General features: G+C 46.6%; 1 protein-coding gene across 5 annotated transcripts in view; it reads left to right on the top strand.

The window, feature by feature from the left end:
- Positions 1-2,434: 2,434 nt before the first annotated feature.
- Positions 2,435-20,635, top strand: part of LOC139549504 (arf-GAP with Rho-GAP domain, ANK repeat and PH domain-containing protein 1-like) — a 103,062-nt gene continuing 84,861 nt past the window's right edge. For 2 of the 5 annotated variants that reach the window (XM_071360075.1, XM_071360076.1), the window contains exons 1-2: positions 2,435-2,570; positions 14,320-16,154. In XM_071360075.1, the coding sequence (XP_071216176.1) occupies positions 14,413-16,154 (1,742 nt within the window). In that variant the 5' untranslated portion in view covers positions 2,435-2,570; positions 14,320-14,412. Of the gene's footprint in view, positions 2,571-13,326; positions 13,469-14,319; positions 16,155-18,922; positions 19,012-20,635 lie in introns of those variants that run through there. The other 3 variants (XM_071360073.1, XM_071360074.1, XM_071360077.1) reach the window with 3 other exon arrangements.

The following is a 20,635-nucleotide window of genomic DNA, read 5'->3' as shown; positions in this document are numbered from 1 at the left end:
GAGGGGGAGGCAGGAGAGACCGAGAGAAAACAGGGAGGGGGAGGCAGGAGAGACCGAGAGAAAACAGGGAGGGGGAGGCAGGAGAGACCGAGAGAAAATGAGGGAGTGAAAACTCCGATGTAATTGTGGATATGAATGGTTGGTGAGTTTGCCCTCCCCTGCAGTGCTCCCTCTGTTGGCCCAGTTTCTCAAACACAGACATGGTTCAGCTGTTGAGTGGATCAGGGAAATCATGAAGGTTACAATTAATCACATTATCTCTAAAATAATGAAGTTTTGTTACCATGGACCTTATGGGACAGGTGAGTCTGAAATGGCTGTCTGAAGGGATAATGTTCTCCATAGAGTACCACAGTGTGAGTCATAATACCCATAAAACCTAGCGGTCAAATAGGGAAACAGTTCCAATCGTTTTTCCCATAGGGGATTTTAGGAACACTTAAAATAAGGGCTGTGTTTGGTGTAGGCTTACCCTGGCGTGACGTTTTGAAAACTGTGTAAATCTCTCTAGGACAAGGTGACTTTTATCAATATATTCGCCTGTATTTACCCACAAATGAAATGTTAATTAGCTGCTAATGTGGCTATCATTAAAAAAAAAAGTCATGATGATCGATTGAACTATCTAATCTACCTTCCCCTCCAACGCCTACCTTCCCCTTCTCTCCTCCAACCCCTACCTTCCTCTCCTCCAACCCCTACCTTCCCTTCCTCTCCTCCACCCCCTACCTTCCCCTCCTCTCCTCCACCCCCTACCTTCCCCTCCTCTCCTCCACCCCCTACCTTCCCCTCCTCTCCTCCAACCCCTACCTTCCCCTCCTCTCCTCCACCCCCTACCTTCCCCTCCTCTCCTCCACCCCCTACCTTCCCTTCCTCTCCTCCAACCCCTACCTTCCCCTCCTCTCCTCCTCTCCTCCACCCCCTACCTTCCTCTCCTCCAACCCCTACCTTCCCCTCATCTCCTCCACCCCCTACCTTCCCCTCCTCTCCTCCACCCCCTACCTTCCCCTCCTCTCCTCCACCCCCTACCTTCCCCTCCTCTCCTCCAACCCCTACCTTCCCCTCCTCTCCTCCACCCCCTACCTTCCCCTCATCTCCTCCACCCCCTACCTTCCCCTCCTCTCCTCCAACCCCTACCTTCCCCTCCTCTCCTCCAACCCCTACCTTCCCCTCCTCTCCTCCAACCCCTACCTTCCCCTCCTCTCCTCCAACCCCTACCTTCCCCTCCTCTCCTCCAACCCCTAGCTTCCCCTCCTCTCCTCCAACCCCTAGCTTCCCCTCCTCTCCTCCAACCCCTAGCTTCCCCTCCTCTCCTCCAACCCCTAGCTTCCCCTCCTCTCCTCCAACCCCTACCTTCCCCTCCTCTCCTCCAACCCCTAGCTTCCCCTCCTCTCCTCCAACCCCTAGCTTCCCCTCCTCTCCTCCAACCCCTACCTTCCCCTCCTCTCCTCCAACCCCTAGCTTCCCCTCCTCTCCTCCAACCCCTAGCTTCCCCTCCTCTCCTCCAACCCCTACCTTCCCCTCCTCTCCTCCAACCCCTACCTTCCCCTCTCTTTGCCACCATCTCTTCGCTATAAGCTATGCCTATATGTCCACACAGGTACAAGCCAATGGAATAGAAGGTGTCATAGGTTTATAATTTATAGTCTATATTCTGCAGCACAGTGTCCTACCTAGAACATGATTCCCCTAGGACAATAAAGTTATTTTAGAATCTACATACAATCTCTTTATTGTGTAGCCTAATCATCACACTTTGAATTTCTTTGTGGGGGAAAAATTAAATAAGCCTATGCCACTTTCAGGTTAATACAATCCCATAAACCATAATAGCCTTGGCCATAAGGAATTGTATTTCTGTGATATATATATATATATATATATCCTGCAGATGAGGAAATCCACATGTATTCACAGAAATAACCTAGGCCTGTATCTACTGGTCTCTGGGAAAGTTGTCAATGAAGAAGCTCATCCCATGAACAGTTACCCTCCCCACCTCAACCCTACAGCAGTCACTTGTCACCCTCCTGAGGTTGAAAACGAAACTACACACCATCCCAGAAATATGGACGTGGATACAATGTCCACTGTTATTCTTTGACAATGTTTCCACGCAGAATGGAACTCATTTGTCAGAATGGCTCTATTGTTGCAAAGCACCTGACCGAATTTTCCAGAACAATGTTGCTACTTTCTAGAGATAGACGAACGTGTCAACATGTCCAGCATTAGCATGTCCAGAAATAAATTGTTAGCCTAGGCTTCATCTACAAAATGTTACATTTGTGTGGTACTTGTTTCATGATCAGGCTTACTAGAAGATGTGTGTCTCTGTGTTCTCTCCCAAATACACTTTAATGGCTGAAAAGTGGACTGGCTAAATAGAGGACTGGGCTCCTTCTTAAATATAATCAATCACGTGACCGCTGCGGAAGTTTTCTGTGTATTTGCTGCTGGTGCTTTTGAGGCGTGAGAATATGTCATCGGCTAACTCGTCCTGAAATATCCCAAAATACCGCAAAACCTAAACTCCAGTCACCAGGGAAACTGTTCAAAACACAGAGAAGGTAATTCATGTTTTAAGAAAATATTTTTCTGGAGAGTTTATGGTTGAAAAGAAATAACTAAAAAAACTTCAGAAGAAAGAAAGTACCAAAACAGATTTTGTAATGAGGCGAATTTGTAAAGAATTCTGATGCGCTTTCAAGTATAGTTTCAAAGTCATAATAGCCTAGACTCAGATGCGATTGTCAACAAAAGTCTAGCTACGTTTTTAGATCAACCTGTAAATGGGCAGTTGCTGTCAATTAATGTAATAAAATGACTCCCCGCAGCGTTTCATATAAACGCCTAAAACCGTTTTCCTTCGTTTGTGATAAATTGAGGCTATAGTTTAAAGGACCAAGAAGCAAGGATCCACAGTCTCCGTTATTGTGGAATGCTGACGCGGTTGTTTATCCCAGAGCGATTCCGTTTTCCCTGGTCTTATTGGATCTCAGGGATCACGTTCGCTCGTGTTATTGGATAATAAATCAAATCAATGATTTACAACAATTTAAATCAACGATTTACAATAATATTTTTTTTTTGTGCGTGTGTCTAATCTGATGTGCGTGAAAGGAAGATATGTTAATGTAATAGACACGGAGTTAATGTGGGCCTATTTCAGTGTTCCGCAGTTGTTCAGACTGTGCAGGTGCAGATTTGACAGGTGCTTGGCAGAGCCATGTATTTAGAGAGTATCTGCATTATGATGCATTTACATGATGCTTCGACATTCTATGACAGCCATGTTAGCTCATTAACATTACATGGGGGAATATTTAAACGATACTATGTAACTGCATTTCTAGAATTAGAACAATATTCAAAATTCTAAAAGTTGGCATAACTCTCTCTAATAATAATACTACATTTGAATTTGCATAGCACTTTTCATTAGACTTATCTCAAAGATCTACTAAGGATTTTTTTTGCAATAAAAACAACGTATATACATTTAGAATCAAGGCAGGTAAAATAGCAGTAGTGGGCTAGGCGCTAAGTACATTTTAGATTTGGACTATGAAAAAGAGTGGGTTTTAAAAGTTCTGAGTGATGGAGCGGCTTTCAAATGGTCAGAAAGAGCATTCCATATGCGAGGAGGAAGGGAGCATAAGGCTCGGTCCCCCATAGTTCGGAGACGTGTCATGATGGAAACAGATTCATTGCATGTTGGTTAGCCCACTGCTCTCTGTATGAACTGTATTGGCTTGGAATGGGTGACGTCAATTGGCCGAGGGTCATCCCGCAGAACTGGCAAGTGATCTGTTGTAAATCAAATATATATATATTTTTTAAAGTAGAAAAAAAAGAGAGAAAATAAAAATAAAAACTGGCAAGTGATCTTTATTGTCCAAACTCTGGTGTGCATGTTGTACTGCTCGCATTGCGAGTGCACACCATAGACTTTAATCTTCTGATCAGTTTCCCTAGGTCTCGTGGTCTGTCTGCATGTTTTCTGGAGGATCCCGTATTGTATAAGGCTGTTCTTGAGCTCCTAACGCATGTTTTTTTATCTCTTAAAACTGAAGAATCCTTGTGTGTAGTGCAGGGAAGTTGCTGACACTTCCTAATCTTTGGTCCAGCCTTCGGACCAGGAGAAGTGAAGACACAGAGAGGAAAATCTAGGCTGGCATTTGAATCCAAACATTTAGCTAGTTGATTGGAGAAGTAGTAGTATGTCTTGTCTTGTTTAACATTTTCGGGTGAACTCGATTTTTGTATGCAGTACTTGATTAGCTTTAAAAAATAACAAAGTTAATGATGATAATAAAAATTATAATAATGCACATAAAAAGCACAAACAAATAATTGTAGATCAATTCACAGGAGTAAACTACCAAGGCCGCCACTAGGCGCCATGGCAACCATGGAACCAAAATGGTTGTGTGTGTGATGAGAAGTTATCTGCACCAGTGGAAACACTGAGTGTTAGTTTTTAAAGTGCTGTTTCCTTTTCAGTATGCTCGTATACTGCATGTGTTTTAGTGTCAGTATTTTATTCAGGTTTTTGCCTAGGATTTTTTCCTTCAGGGTGGTTGGGGGCGCAATGACATGCTAGCTGTTGGCCATGCTAGCTGTTGGCCATGCTAGTTGACATGCTAGTTTTTGGCCTTTCTAGTTGACATGCTAGCTGTTGGCCATTCTAGTTGACATGCTAGCTGTTGGCCATTCTAGTTGACATGCTAGCTGTTGGCCATTCTAGTTGACATGCTAGTTTTTGGCCTTTCTAGTTGACATGCTAGCTGTTGGCCATTCTAGTTGACATGCTAGCTGTTGGCCATTCTGGTTGACATGCTAGCTGTTGGCCATGCTAGCTGTTGGCCATGCTAGTTGACATGCTAGTTTTTGGCCTTTCTCGTTGACATGCTAGCTGTTGGCCATTCTAGTTGACATGCTAGCTGTTGGCCATTCTAGTTGACATGCTAGCTGTTGGCCATTCTAGTTGACATGCTAGCTGTTGGCCTTTCTAGTTGGCATGCTAGCTTTTGGCCATTCTAGTTGACATGCTAGCTGTTGGCCATTCTAGTTGACATGCTAGCTGTTGGCCATTCTAGTTGACATGCTAGCTGTTGGCCATTCTAGTTGACATGCTAGCTTTTGGCCTTTGTAGTTGACATGCTAGCTGTGGGCCATTCTAGTTGACATGCTAGCTGTTGGCCATTCTAGTTGACATGCTAGCTGTGGGCCATTCTAGTTGACATGCTAGCTGTTGGCCATTCTGGTTGACATGCTAGCTGTGGGCCATGCTAGCTGTTGGCCATTCTAGTTGACATGCTAGCTGTTGGCCATTCTAGTTGACATGCTAGCTGTTGGCCATTCTAGTTGACATGCTAGCTTTTGGCCTTTGTAGTTGACATGCTAGCTGTGGGCCATTCTAGTTGACATGCTAGCTGTTGGCCATTCTAGATGACATGCTAGCTGTGGGCCATTCTAGTTGACATGCTAGCTGTTGGCCATGCTAGCTGTGGGCCATTCTGGTTGACATGCTAGCTGTGGGCCATTCTAGTTGACATGCTAGCTGTTGGCCATGCTAGCTGTGGGCCATTCTAGTTGACATGCTAGCTGTGGGCCATTCTAGTTGACATGCTAGCTGTGGGCCATTCTAGTTGACATGCTAGCTTTTGGCCTTTGTAGTTGACATGCTAGCTGTGGGCCATTCTAGTTGACATGCTAGCTGTTGGCCATTCTAGTTGACATGCTAGCTGTTGGCCATTCTAGTTGGCATGCTAGCTGTGGGCCATTCTAGTTGACATGCTAGCTGTTGGCCATTCTGGTTGACATGCTAGCTGTGGGCCATTCTAGTTGACATGCTAGCTGTTGGCCATTCTCGTTGACATGCTAGCTTTTGGCCTTTCTAGTTGACATGCTAGCTGTGGGCCATTCTAGTTGACATGCTAGCTGTTGGCCATTCTAGTTGACATGCTAGCTGTTGGCCTTTCTGTGGGCCATTCTAGTTGACATGCTAGCTCTTGTCCATTCTAGTTGACATGCTAGCTGTGGCTGCTAAGTGAATGTGAGGGTAACACTGCTACTTGACTTTGGGGCCAGATAATTTAATGTTAATTTCTCTACTATAAGCCACCTCCATAATTTTAGCTCTTTTCTGTGTCTGTGTGTGTGTGTGTGTGTGAGTGTGTAGTTTGATCTCAGTGTCTCTTTGAGGCCATTGCCTGTGTAACAGTTTAACTTTACGTCCGTCCCCTCGCCCATACCCGGGCGCGAACCAGGGACCTTCTGCACACATCAACAACAGTCACCCACGAAGCATCGTTACCTATCGCTCCACAAAAGCCGCGGGCCTTGCAGAGCAAGGGGAACCACTACTTCAAGGTTTCAGAGCAAGTGACGTCACCGACTGAAAGGCTGCTAGCGCCCACCACCGCTATCTAGCTAGCCATTTCACATGAACGGAGTTTAATAACTCTGACATGTTGTGTGAGTGAGAGAGATGGTTAGAAAGACTGTGATCTAAAATCTGACCTGTGGGAGAGCAGAGGCTACCATGACTCATGTTGCCTCTACCCTCTCTCAACGGTCTGATTTAAGAGAAAACAAAGAGATTGGCCCGTCTGTGACACACTCATCACTCGAGTATGCACATAAGACCTGCTGCAACCCTGAGTTAGGGTAGGTTTAGCCAGGGTTAGTGATAGTCCAGGATAGGGTTAGCCTGGGTTAGTGATAGTCCAGGATAGGGTTAGCCTGGGTTAGTGATAGTCCGGGATAGGGTTAGCCTGGGTTAGTGATAGTCCGGGATAGGGTTAGCCTGGGTTAGTGATAGTCCGGGATAGGGTTAGCCTGGGTTAGTGATAGTCCGGGATAGGGTTAGCCTGGGTTAGTGATAGTCCGGGATAGGGTTAGCCTGGGTTAGTGATAGTCCGGGATAGGGTTAGCCTGGGTTAGTGATAGTCCGGGATAGGGTTAGCCTGGGTTAGTGATAGTCCGGGATAGGGTTAGCCTGGGTTAGTGATAGTCCGGGATAGGGTTAGCCTGGGTTAGTGATAGTCCGGGATAGGGTTAGCCTGGGTTAGTGATAGTCCGGGATAGGGTTAGCCTGGGTTAGTGATAGTCTGGGATAGGGTTAACCTGGGGTAGTGATAGTCCGGGATAGGGTTAGCCTGGGGTAGTGATAGTCCGGGATAGGGTTAGCCTGGGTTAGTGATAGTCCGGGATAGGGTTGGCCTGGGTTAGTGATAGTCCGGGATAGGGTTAGCCTGGGTTAGTGATAGTCCGGGATAGGTTTAGCCAGGGTTAGTGATAGTCCGGGATAGGGTTAGCCTGGGTTAGTGATAGTCCGGGATAGGGTTAGCCTGGGTTAGTGATAGTCCGGGATAGGGTTAGCCTGGGTTAGTGATAGTCCGGGATAGGGTTAGCCTGGGTTTAGCTGTCGCTATGGGAATCTGTAATAGCTGAGATGATGAACCAGAGTAGCAGCAGAGTATAGAGAGGATGATATCTAGTGCCCCAGTCTCCATCCCACCCCTGTCACTCCATGGGTGGGGTGGGGGATAGGGCAGACACCCTAGGTATTATTCCCTTCCATATGGGACCCTTTACTTGAAGCACTGTGTCAGATGAATTCAATGTGTGTTGAGTTATTAAGCATGCTTGAAGCAGGGGTACCAAGGTTGGTGTGAGTCATTCTGTTTGTGTGTGTGTGTGTGTGTGTGAGTCATTCTGTTTGTGTGGGTGTGTGTGTGTGGGTGGGTGTGTGTGGGTGTGTGTGATGGGCAGAGTGGTCTATGCATCAAACAAAGCAGTCTCATTTGTCACTCCTGATGAGGATTTGAAACTCTGTTTCTCAAAGAGATAGAAAACCAAGGCTTTCTGACCTTAACCCTCAGTGATTTTTACTGTCACCACAGACCTGATATTCTCTACCATATGCCGCCTCCGTCATTTTACCTTGTGTGTGTGTGTGTAGTTTGATCTCAGTGGCTCTTGCCTGAGTCAGCATGTTTACCGCTCTGTCTGTCTGTGAGGGCCGGAGACGAGTGACAGGAGGTGTGAGAGAGAGACAGCAGTGTGAGGCGTTTCTTCTGTTTACTCTGTGCTAAATGGGCAGCCTGTGGTGTGAAGCGGAGGTGTTAAAATGCAGAGAAAGAGAGAGAAGGTAGCTCATATTGAGGCCATGGAAATGTCACCTTGTGATGCCACAGCCCTCTGATAGCTGATGAACAGAGTTTAACTCTGCCGTTTTGTGTGTAGTTGAAAGGGGATGTGAAGCTTGACCCCCCCACCACACACACACACACACACACACACACACACACACACACACACACACACACACACTCTCTTACTTCCCTTAGAGAATGTCAAAGATGTGTCAGGTAAGTCTCTTAAATCATAACTCTAGTACTGTTCTCTCCATACGATTCCCCCTGGCGTCTGTGTGTGTTTTGTTTGCTGTTATTGACCTGTCCGGGTAACAGAATGTTACGTCAGTATAGAGACACTGTTATAACCAGCCTGGAGAGAGAGACGGTTTAACAACCAGAAGCTCTAGGATAGGGTCAGCGGAGACCTGAACTGGGTACCGCTATGGAATACAGTAATCCCTCGTTTATCGCGGGGGTTACGTTCCGAAAATGACCCGCGATAAGTGAAATCCGCGAAATAGAAAACTTTTTTTTTTTTTACAATTAGCAACTATTACATGTATACAAATACAGTGACTCACGTGTAGGCCGTTTCACTGCTCTTCAGACTGGGCCGCTGCATCCTGACTGCGCTCTGCAGTGTTCTCTTCTTCTGAAGCCCGCGGTGCAGGTGTGTTTGTTCGGGAGAAGAGCATAGTGATAGGCAGCTGTTGTCGCTCTTTTTTCTTCTTTGCAAAAAGATCCTTGTACACCGACATGCCACCATCGATTACGTTGGAGAACTGTAATGAACGGCTCATCAAAGGGTCCCATTCCTCAGCTACTCGCTTAAGTTCAGTGGCCATTCGCACCATGGTTGCTAAGCGACCAAGCGTTAGTCCTTCCTTCCTTCCTGGCCAACTTAATGTAAATTTGCCAAGCTGTTTTATGTACGTACACATAACTGCACGAGACGACAAAATGATAGCACAATTCGTAGCATGTTTTGATACAAGAAGCGGGAGTGAGTTTTTAGCGAATCAGAATGCAGAGCACAATGCACCAAAAAAAAATAAAAAATGCATTATGAAAATCCGCGAAATAGCGAATCCGCGATAAGTGAACCGCGAAGTGGCGAGGGATCACTGTATACACAACACAGGTATTATCAAAAATAGTTATTACAAAAAGGTTCAAATAAGCTGTTGTGGCCAGCAATCAAAAAGGTTACAGTTTGTGTCTTCAGTACACAAAGCAGGTAGTAGTTTCAGTTACATGTGTAACTCAAGCACAGCAAATATCAAGTCTAAGCACACAACACATCTAGTAAGTATAAATATCAAAAGGGTCATAAAAACTTAGTGCTTAATGCAATATATAATCAAGCCCTTGAAAAATCAATACATTTGCTGGCTGTCTCCAAGTCCACATAACTACCGAGCAAATTGTACTCAGGATAGTTGCAATTAACACATTTACACAGAGACTGAATGGACGTCAGTTTGCGGTTACACTAGGTCTGGTGTGGGACTTAGAGACAGCAGCAGCTCTCAGAAATGCAGCCATTTTAAGATAACAAGTGGCGGTGCTGGTCACAATCACACCTGCAATCAATTAACAGACCAATAGGAACATCACAGTTCACAATCTTAAGGACTACCTTATTACATCTAATAGAGGCACATCCACCCTGTTACAAGATGGAGGGAGGGAGGGAAGGAATGACAATACAGAAATTCTGGAAGAGAGAGGAAGACAAGAGCTATTCATGCTTGAAGGAGTGGTAAAAAGAGGGAAATGGCAGAAATAGACAGAGAAAATGTGGAGCTAATATATATATATATATACCAGGGGTACTCAACTCTGACCCGATGAGGTCCAGAGCTTGCTGGTTTTATCTTCTACCTGACAATGAATTGCACACACCTGGTGTCCCAGGTCTAAATCAGTCCCTGATTAGAGGGGAACCATGAAACGATGCAGTGGAATTGGCTTAGAGGTCCATTGTTGAGTTTGAGGGATCTATACTGAACAAAATATAAACACAACATGTAAAGTGTTGGTCCCATTTTCCATGAGCTGAAATAAAAGACCCCAGAAATGTTCTATATGCACAAAAACCTTCTCAAATTTGGTGCACAAATTTAGTTGCATTTCTCCATTGCCAAGATAATCCATCCACCTGACAGGTGTAGCATATCAAGAAACTGATTTCCCTCTTTAAAAAAGCTGATTTAAACAGCATGATCATTACACCTTGTGCTGTGGACAATAAAAGGCCACTCTAAAATGGGCAGTTTTGTCACACAACGCCACAGATGTTTCAAGTTTTGAGGGAGTGTGCAATTGGCATGCTGACTGCAGGTATGTCCACTACGTCTCCAGCGTCATTTTAGAGTATTTGGCAGTACGTTCACAACCGGCATCACAACCACAGAACACATGTAACCACGCCAGCCCAGGGCCTCCACATCCGGCTTCTTCACCTGTGGGATTGTCTGAGGGGGGGAGGGGGTGCTGTGGAGTATTTCTGTCTGTAATAAACCCCTTTTGTGGGGAAAAACTCATTCTAATTGGCTGGGCCTGGCTCCCCAGTGGGTGGACCTAGCTTCCAAGTGGGTGGGCCTATTTCAATTGACTGATTTCCTTCTGTGAACTGTAACTCAGTAAAAACGTAGAAATTGTTGCATGTTGCGTCCCTCTTTATTGTTTACAGTGTAGACTCAACAGATCCATTCAGCTGTTGACTTGGCACCAATCTCCTTAGCACTTTGGTGCGGAACAGTCCAGAATAGCCCTTAGTCAGTTGTGTGTGTGTGTGCGCGCACACTCTCAAGTATGTACAGTGTTAGTGAGACCTACTGACTCAGGGTACTACTGACTCAGGCTACTGCTGGTACTACTACCTACTGACTCAGGCTACTACTGGTACTACTACCTACTGACTCAGGCTACTGCTGGTACTACTACCTACTGACTCAGGGTACTACTGGTACTACTACCTACTGACTCAGGCTACTACTGGTACTACTACCTACTGACTCAGGCTACTGCTGACTCAGGCTACTGCTGGTACTACTACCTACTGACTCAGGGTACTACTGGTACTACTACCTACTGACTCAGGGTACTACTGGTACTACTACCTACTGACTCAGGCTACTACTGGTACTATTACCTACTGACTTACAAACCCCCATTACAAAGAGAGAATATCTTTTAGTTGCAGGTAGACGTACATCTATACAGTAGACACGGTTTCCTTTCAATGTTGTTCCTCAATTCTCGAGAAGAGAGAGAGAGAGAGAGAGAGAGAGAGAGAGAGAAAAGCTTTGACTATGTACAGACTCAGTGAGCATAGCCTTGCTATTGAGAAAGGCTGCTGAAACCAGACCTGGCTCTCAAGAGAAGACAGGCTATGTGCACACTGCCCACAACATGAGGTGGAAACTGAGCTGCACTTCCTAACCTCCTGCCAAATGTATGCCCATATTAGAGACACATATTTCCCTCAGATTACACAAACCCACAAAGCATTTGAAAACAAATCCAATGTTGATAAACTCCCATATGTGAAATACCACAGTGTGTCATCACAGCAGAAAGATTTGTGACCTGTTGCCACAAGAAAAGGGCAACCAGTGAAGAACAACCACCCTGCATACCACTGCTGGCTTGCTTCTGAAGCTAAGCAGGGTTGGTCCTGGTCAGTCCCTGGATGGGAGACCAGATGCTGCTGGAAGTGGTGTTGGAGGGCCAGTATTTCACTTGCTTTGGCAATGTAAAAATATCTTTCCCATGCCAATAAAACCCCTTCAATTGAGAGAGCGCGAGCACAGCGTTTCCTTCTGTGGTCTCTGATCTGTCAGTTAGAGGAAGACAGGAAATGATTTTGCAATTATTTTACTGACACTTATGTCCTTCAACACACACACACACACACACACACACACACACACACACACACACACACACACACACACACACACACACACACACACACACACACACACACACACACACACATATGGTGTCCATTTAACATGCAAAATAGACACCGGTTGTGTGTGTCCATCATATAAAGACACTGTCTTTAGATCGCTCTGTTTTAGCAGTAGCAGGTACAGGCAGGCCTGCGTGTGCGTGTTGACTCTCTTGTGATGGGTGATTGACACCACCTCTGTCCTTCAGTCTGATGGTCTGTTAGTCTGGTCCTTCTGGTTTCAGAATAAAATAGAGTTTACCTATTAGACTGTTGATGTTGATGTGTGTGTGTGTGTGTGTGCGTGTGTGTGTGTGTGTGTGTGTGTGTGTGCGTGTGTGTGTGCGTGCATGTGTGTTATGTGTAATATGTCTCTTGTGTCACTCAGCTCTTACATCCTTGTACAAAGCATCCTCTTGTTCCACATTTGACTTACCGTTGAAGCTATGAGATATGGTGAACGTACAGTGCTTGATGTCCAAGTCTGATACACATTCATCTTGTAGCTTCTACAGTATTTCAGCAAAGGAGAAGAAAATTCACATACTCTACTTATACTACTGGGACTCCACTTTAGTCCTTTTAATTCATTTTATATTTATTTTTATATTTACTTTTCTATTATCAGGGAGTCATACTGAGACCAAGGTCTCTTTTACAGATGAGCCCTGAATGACATAAATTAAAGAAAATACACTCATGTAAATAAAAAGACAGAATGGAAGCAGAAGGAAAAACACGGTTATAACAAAACAGACATTCATCAGTCAATAGGTCCTATTTATAGAAGGCAGTTTAGAAAAAAGTATAATTATGACTTTAGTTTATAGTTTGTGTATTAAAGAACTGCGTGTGTTTTTGTCAGAGGGAGAGAGAGATGGAGAAATAGTGGTGGAGGTTTTTAAAGAGCACACCACAGTTCTCAGACTCTATAGATGAAAATCTGTTGATTACTTCAAGTGTTACTTTAAGACGAGGTATTTTTAGTTTAGGTTAGGACGAGAGAAAGAGGCATCTTCTATCATACTGTGTGTGTGTGTGTGTGTGTGTGTGTGTGTGTGTGTGTGTGTGTGTGTGTGTGTGTGTGTGTGTGTGTGTGTGTGTGTGTGTGTGTGTGTGTGTGTGTGTGTGTGTTCTCGTGTTCTCGTGTTCTCGTGTTCTCGTGTTCTCGTGTTATCGTGTTCTCGTTCGCGTGCGAGGAGCTGGGGCTGTGTGTTTGTGGTCCGTCTAGAGATGGTGGTCTCTTATCTGTGGTGAGAGAAGGTGAGATAGGAAGCTAGAGAGAGAAGAGGTTTTTGCTCTGGTGTTCCTTGACCAAGCGGTGGAACTTCTTGATTTTGAAACTCTGTGAAAGATGGTAAGTTCACTCTAGTCTTATACTGTAACATCCTCTTCATGGGGTTTCCGTGTGTATGTTGTCATGGGAAATTCTTATACAGGGAGACTCATAGTCAATCTTAAATGAATCATTGTTTATTGTCAGCGAGCTGGAGAGGTTCCAACCAACTCAATGCACCATAGTACACACGTCAAACAGGAGCTGTTTAGCTGGGAGCTGGTCCCAGCAGTTGTCTTATATACGGCTATACACAGACAAGTTATATTTGCATGATTTAGCATAATTCATTCATCAATACCGTTTTGTTTCATTCATGTGACCGACCAATACTGGTTCAGAACATGTGACCGACCAATACTGGTTCAGAACATGTGACGGACCAATACTGGTTCAGAACATGTGACGGACCAATACTGGTTCAGAACATGTGACCGACCAATACTGGTTCAGAACATGTGACGGACCAATACTGGTTCAGAACATGTGACGGACCAATACTGGTTCAGAACATGTGACGGACCAATACTGGTTCAGAACATGTGACAGACCAATACTGGTTCAGAACATGTGACGGACCAATACCTTTTACAAGGCTTCTTTCTCTCTAAGCTGAGACCTTGAACCTGAGATATTTTTCCTTCGTTCTCAAAACACATCCGGGCGTACTGCCAATTTGCAGCTACTGATAGTGAAGATTTATACAGTCAGCCACTTGCATGAATACAGAAATGGGTTATAAGAAAAGCGGAAACATTAAAATTCCAGTGTGTTTCTGAACGTAATATACTGTAAGTGAATTGTATTGACTGAATGTACACTTCTATTGATAAAGGTGGAAATCCTAACCTGTCTTCCTGTTTCTTCCACAGGTTTGATCTGAACACTGCCTGGACACACACAGGGACACACATCTTCACACACACGTAGAGACACACACCCACTCAAACACACACTCTGTGGTGATGTCTGATTCGGAGGGGTGTGTGTCGGTATGGGAGTGGCTGTGTGTGCTGCATCTGGACCAGTATCTCCCAGTGTTCCAGGACGCCGGGTTTGAAACGTTATTGGAATGCCAAGGGCTGACCCAGGATCAGCTGGAGACGATTGGAATCACATTGCCTGGACACCGCAAACGCATCCTAGCTAGTCTGCAAAAAACACATCACACACACCCTGAGAGAGAGCACGATGCCCTACTCACACACTTGGCTGCAGAGGGAGACCAGAAAGAGGAAGAGAGTGCTGTGTTCAGACCCAGTCCTTTGGGGAGAGAGACACTACTACCTGCACAGAGACCAGTATCCAGAGGAGAGAGACCAGTCCCTAAGGAGAGATCAGTGTTCAGGGAAGAAGAGAGGGATGGAGAGAGACCGAGACCAGTCCCTAGGGAGAGGTCAGTGTTCAGGGAAGAAGAGAGGGATGGAGAGAGACCGAGACCAGTCCCTAAGGAGAGGAATAAGTACCGCTCTGTCCCTGTAGAGACATTGGACTGTGGCCAGACTTCCCTCCATCCCAACCCTACCTTCTGCCCTACCACCCCCAATCCCAACTCTACCTCCTATTCTACCGCCCCCCATTCTACTGCCCAGGACCCCCCCTTACCCCCCATCCCCCCTCGCAGCACCCCAAACGGCCCCCCACTACGCTTCATCCCCACCTCCCCTAAACACTCCCCCATGGCACCCAAACCCAGATGTAAACATAACAATACACACTCCTCTACAAACACCCCGACCACTGTACCCCTCCCTAGCCTCTCCACCAATCCCCCCACTGTACCCCTCCCTAGCTTCTCCACCAATCCCCCCACTGTACCCCTCCCTAGCCTCTCCACCAATCCCCCCACTGTACCCCTCCCTAGCCTCTCCACCAATCCCCCCACTGTACCCCTCCCTAGCCTCTCCACCAATCCCCCCACTGTACCCCTCCCTAGCCTCTCCACCAATCCCCCCACTGTACCCCTCCCTAGCCTCTCCACCAATCCCCCCACTGTACCCCTCCCTAGCCTCTCCACCAATCCCCCCACTGTACCTCTCCTTAGCCTCTCTCCCTCTCCTGTTTCACCAGCCAGACACCCCCAGCAGGTGGGGGAGGAAGGAAGAAAGCCCTCTCCTGTTTCACCAGCCAGACACCCCCAGCAGGTGGGGGAGGGAGGAAGAAAGCCCTCTCCTGTTTCACCAGCCAGACACCCCCAGCAGGTGGGGGAGGAAGGAAGAAAGCCCTCTCCTGTTTCACCAGCCAGACACCCCCAGCAGGTGGGGGAGGGAGGGAGAAAGCCCTCCCCTGTTTCACCAGCCAGACACCCCCAGCAGGTGGGGGAGGAAGGAAGAAAGCCCTCCCCTGTTTCACCAGCCAGACACCCCCAGCAGGTGGGGGAGGAAGGGAGAAAGCCCTCCCCTGTTTCACCAGCCAGACACCCCCAGCAGGTGGGGGAGGAAGGGAGAAAGCCCTCCCCTGTTTCACCAGCCAGACACCCCCAGCAGGTGGGGGAGGAAGGAAGAAAGCCCTCTCCTGTTTCGCCCTCTTCCTCCTCCTCTTCCTTCTCAGTTGAACAATATGACCAGTCTTCCTCTTCTGATCAAGACGTGCCCACCCTCCCCCCTAAAGTCTACGTGGTGGGGGCGGGCCCTAAAGAGCCTCGCGGCCCTGCTCCAATCTCACGTCGACCTCCTGTCTTGCCCCCCAGAACCACACACACACATAGGTAAGAGGGCCTCTGATTGGCCCCCAATGTTGTCAGTTCCACTTCTGTCGTTTGTTCTATTGCATTAGAGACAATCTAAACCAACAGTCTCAAATAAACTGCTTCCCTTTCAGAAGTGGGTGTGAGTGTGTGAGCGTGTGTGTGTGTGTGAGTGAGCGTGTGTGTGTGTGAGTGAGCTTGTGTGTGTGAGTGAGCTTGTGTGTGCGTGTGTGAGTGAGCGTGTGTGAGTGAGTGTGTGTGAGTGAGTGTGTGTTTGCGTGCGTGTGTTTGCGTGCGTTTGTGTGTGTGTGTGTGTGTGCGTGTGTGGTGAGGTTTCACAGGAGCAGTCTTATCTCTGGCTGTGAAGAGCTTCATCGCCCTCTACAGGCCAGCAGTCTGTTTCCTCATCATATACCATATCCTGATCATATTCAGTTTGTCCACCAGGTTGTGACCCTGCTGCATTAGTGCTTGGTGTGTGTGTGTGGTGTGCTCAAAGGTCTACTGTACACAGACCTGCTTTCAGTTTACGACTGCTGCTACTCAGAGTATATCTCACAGAACTGTGTACAGTAGTAGTCTATACAGACTACTTTCTATGGTCATGAGGAACTATGTTAACAATTATACTCCAGTTTCACTAGTGATTCAGTAACCCAACTGTGTGTGTGTGCTTGTGTGTGTGTGTGCAGACTGGTCTCTGTTAGAAATGTTTACGAAGTAGAGAAGGGCTGACTCTCCAGCTTGGTGGTCAAATTAACTCTTTCCCTCAGGTGAGCTGGGTTATTCTGCTCAGTTTCTGTTGCCTCTGTGTCTGTGCGTGTGTTTGTGTGTCAGGGTCAAAAGGAAGGAAAACCCTGTTTCAGAGAAAAGGGTTAGCCCTAGATTTACATAAACACAGTCTCTCTCTCTCTCTCTCTCTCCCTATCAAATCAATTCAATTAAAAGGGCTTTATTGGCATGGGAAACATGTTAACATTGCCAACGCAAGTGAAATAGATAATAAACAATCAGAAATGAACAGTAAACATTACTCACAAAAGTTAAAAAAGGATTAGAGACATTTCAAATGTCACATTATGGCTGTACAGTGTTATCACGATGTGCAAACAGTTAAAGTACAAAATGTTACACAGAGTGGAACAGGGGAACCCACGAGCAGACCTAGACGAGGACACTGGAATGAAGTTACCAGGGTATTTATTTAAACACAAGGGGGAGATGGAGTGCAGGTCAGGGGAAGCTCGGGCGGGTTGCTGGAAACCAGGTGCGGAGGCTGAGGCTGGAGTGAGAGGGGTTGGGACAGGGTAAGCAGGTCCGGAGGCTGGAGCGAGAGGGGTTGAGACAGGGTAAGCAGGTCCGGAGGCTGGAGCGAGAGGGGTTGAGACAGGGTAAGCAGGTCCGGAGGCTGGAGCGAGAGGGGTTGAGACAGGGTAAGCAGGTCCGGAGGCTGGAGCGAGAGGGGTTGAGACAGGGTAAGCAGGTCCGGAGGCTGGAGCGAGAGGGGTTGAGACAGGGTAAGCAGGTCCGGAGGCTGGAGCGAGAGGGGTTGAGACAGGGTAAGCAGGTCCGGAGGCTGGAGCGAGAGGGGTTGAGACAGGGTAAGCAGGTCCGGAGACTGAGGCTGGAGCGAGAGTGGTTGGGACAGGGTAACCAGGTGAGGAGGCTGAGGCTGGAGCGAGAGGGTTTGTGACAGGGTAAGCAGGTCCGGAGGCTGGAGCGAGAGGGTTTGGAACAGAGTAAGCAGGTCTGGAGGCTGGAGCGAGAGGGGTTGAGACAGGGTAAGCAGGTCCGGAGGCTGAGGCTGGAGCGAGAGGGGTTGGGACAGGGTAACCAGGTGAGGAGGCTGAGGCTGGAGCGAGAGTGGTTGGGACAGGGTAACCAGGTGAGGAGGCTGAGGCTGGAGCGAGAGGGGTTGAGACAGGGTAAGCAGGTCCGGAGGGGAATCTAAGGGAGTAGTAGAGTGGGGAATCCAGGACAGAGTAGCATGACTGACAAGACGTGGGACAGGAGACAGGGACCAGAATCAGAGCGGGCAGAACTGTAGCGGAGAGGAAAACAGGCACAACATGATAACAGGATCTGAATAGTAACAAACGGCTAGAAACGTAGACTGACTGAGCAGAGATTACGATCTGGCAGCGTGGAAGTGGCAGGGCTGAGTATTTGTAGAGATCTTGATTATGGAACAGGTTGCAGCTGGTGGGGATCTGCTCTGACTCCAGCACACCTGTCTCCGCCCACACAATCACACACACACACAGAGAGGGAGAGGGTACTGGGGGAGTGGCGGCAGGTCAAGGAGACACAGGATGAGCACTAGATGGCGTTGCAGGAGCAGATGTGACACAAAAGGGAAAATAAATCAACATAAATATAGTTTGTATTTACAATGGTGTTTGTTCTTCACTGATTGCCCTTTTCTTGTGGCAACAGGGCACAAATCTTGCTTCTGTGATGGCACACTGTGGTATTTCACCCAGTAGTTATGGGAGTTTATTGAATTCTTTGTGGGTCTGTGTAATCTGAGGGAAATATGTGTCTCTAAAATGGAGAGGAACCTGTTGGAATTGATCACCTCTTGTTAAGCTTGTAAATGTTTAACTGTAAGCCGTTATGTAGGCAATACGGCAGGTGTATGTTGAAAGAGAGGAGAAAGAGCGAGAGAAGGGCAGAGTGGCTGCTCTTACTCATTCTGAAGTAGCAACACACGCCCACTACGTCTCTAAAAGTGCTGTCTGCTTCCTTCTCTCCTCCCACCTGCTTCCTTCTCTCCTCCCTCTTTTCAGAGAAACGTTAGTTTCTTTCTCCCACTCCTCCGCTGTGTGTTTATCGTTCCTCTCCAGCGAGGATGGCCCTGTTGCACATGCCAGGACAGGTGAGAGTGACTCTCCTCTTCTCTCTCTAAACCCCCCCCACTTCTCTCCTACTCAATATCTCTTTGGTTGTGTTAATGCTTTTCAAACTAGTGGCTGAGCCAACTAACGCTGAGAGCAGGAAGAGTTCATTTCTAGCTGTGTGTGTGTGTGTGTGTGTGTGTGTGTGTGTGTGTGTGTGTGTGTGTGTGTGTGTGTGTGTGTGTGTGTGTGTGTTCTTTTGTACCATCAGTAGTTAGACAGTGTAGCTGTGTACATGGACAAGGAGTCATTAAGAAGTTGCTGATGCAGTAGTTTTCTGTTAGTGACTTTGACCCAGTGATTTTGTCATTGTAAGGACTGATTCAGGAAGGGAAGTGGATGTCACTTTGTGATGCTAATATATTTTTGACAATCTCTCCTCACTCTGTAATTCCACAGTTGGGCAATGAGTCAATTATATATTCCCCACAGACTTGCTGGGGTGGTTTCACAGTAGTGAATGAGTTGGCTTGAGTTAGGGCTGTTACAGTGACCGTATTACCGCCACACCGGTGGTTATGAGTCATGACGGCTGTCAAATTCCACGTGAATTCCACGATAATTAGGCATCTCCAAGCTCTGATGCTGCGGATGGTCATTAGTAGCCAACCAAAAATCCTAACCGTCTGGTACTCGGCACTCTATTGTCCCTCTAATCACTGACATCAATGCAAATGTATTTGAAAATCAAATCAAACACTTCATGAGAGCCCATGAGCTCATGTGGCGCAACATTTCTATAGGCTATACAATTGCGTGAGAAAACGACGGAGTGATGGCCTTTATTAAAAAGAGGAGGATCCCATCAGCTTTCTATAGGCTAGGCCTACTATATTTATTTCTCAACTTTTAAGCACATTGCTTCTCTTTACAACAAGAGTATAGCTAGAAAATGAACCACGGGAAAAGTGTCCTCCATTCGCTATTTAAGTGCATAGATTTGTTCCTGTTTTTTCCCCCTGTTTCGAGACAGGTGCATGTTAATGGTGCATTCTAAATCCAATAAACAGCATGAGCTGGCGCACACCCAGAAAACATGATTTAGTGTAGAGGTGCTAACACTGAATAAACTATAAGCTATGAAAATAAAGAGAGTTGCACACTCTATATATATACAGTGGGGAGAACAAGTATTTGATACACTGCCGATTTTGCAGGTTTTCCTACTTACAAAGCATGTAGAGGTCTGTAATTTTTATCATAGGTACACTTCAACTGTGAGACACGGAATCTAAAACAAAAATCCAGAAAATCACATTGTATGATTTTTAAGTAATTAATTTGCATTTTATTGCAAGACATAAGTATTTGATCACCTTCCAACCAGTAAGAATTCCGGCTCTCACAGACCTGTTAGTTTTTCTTTAAGAAGCCCTCCTGTTCTCCACTCATTACCTGTATTAACTGCACCTGTTTGAACTCGTTACCTGTATAAAAGACACCTGTCCACACACTCAATCAAACAGACTCCAACCTCTCCACAATGGCCAAGACCAGAGAGCTGTGTAAGGACATCAGGGATAAAATTGTAGACCTGCACAAGGCTGGGATGGGCTACAGGACAATAGGCAAGCAGCTTGGTGAGAAGGCAACAACTGTTGGCGC

The sequence above is a fragment of the Salvelinus alpinus genome, chromosome 22, assembly GCF_045679555.1.
Source record: "Salvelinus alpinus chromosome 22, SLU_Salpinus.1, whole genome shotgun sequence".
NCBI classification, from domain to species: Eukaryota; Metazoa; Chordata; class Actinopteri; order Salmoniformes; family Salmonidae; genus Salvelinus; species Salvelinus alpinus.
The sequence above is the reverse complement of the archived record's forward strand: the minus strand, read 5'-3'. Positions and strand labels throughout refer to the sequence as shown.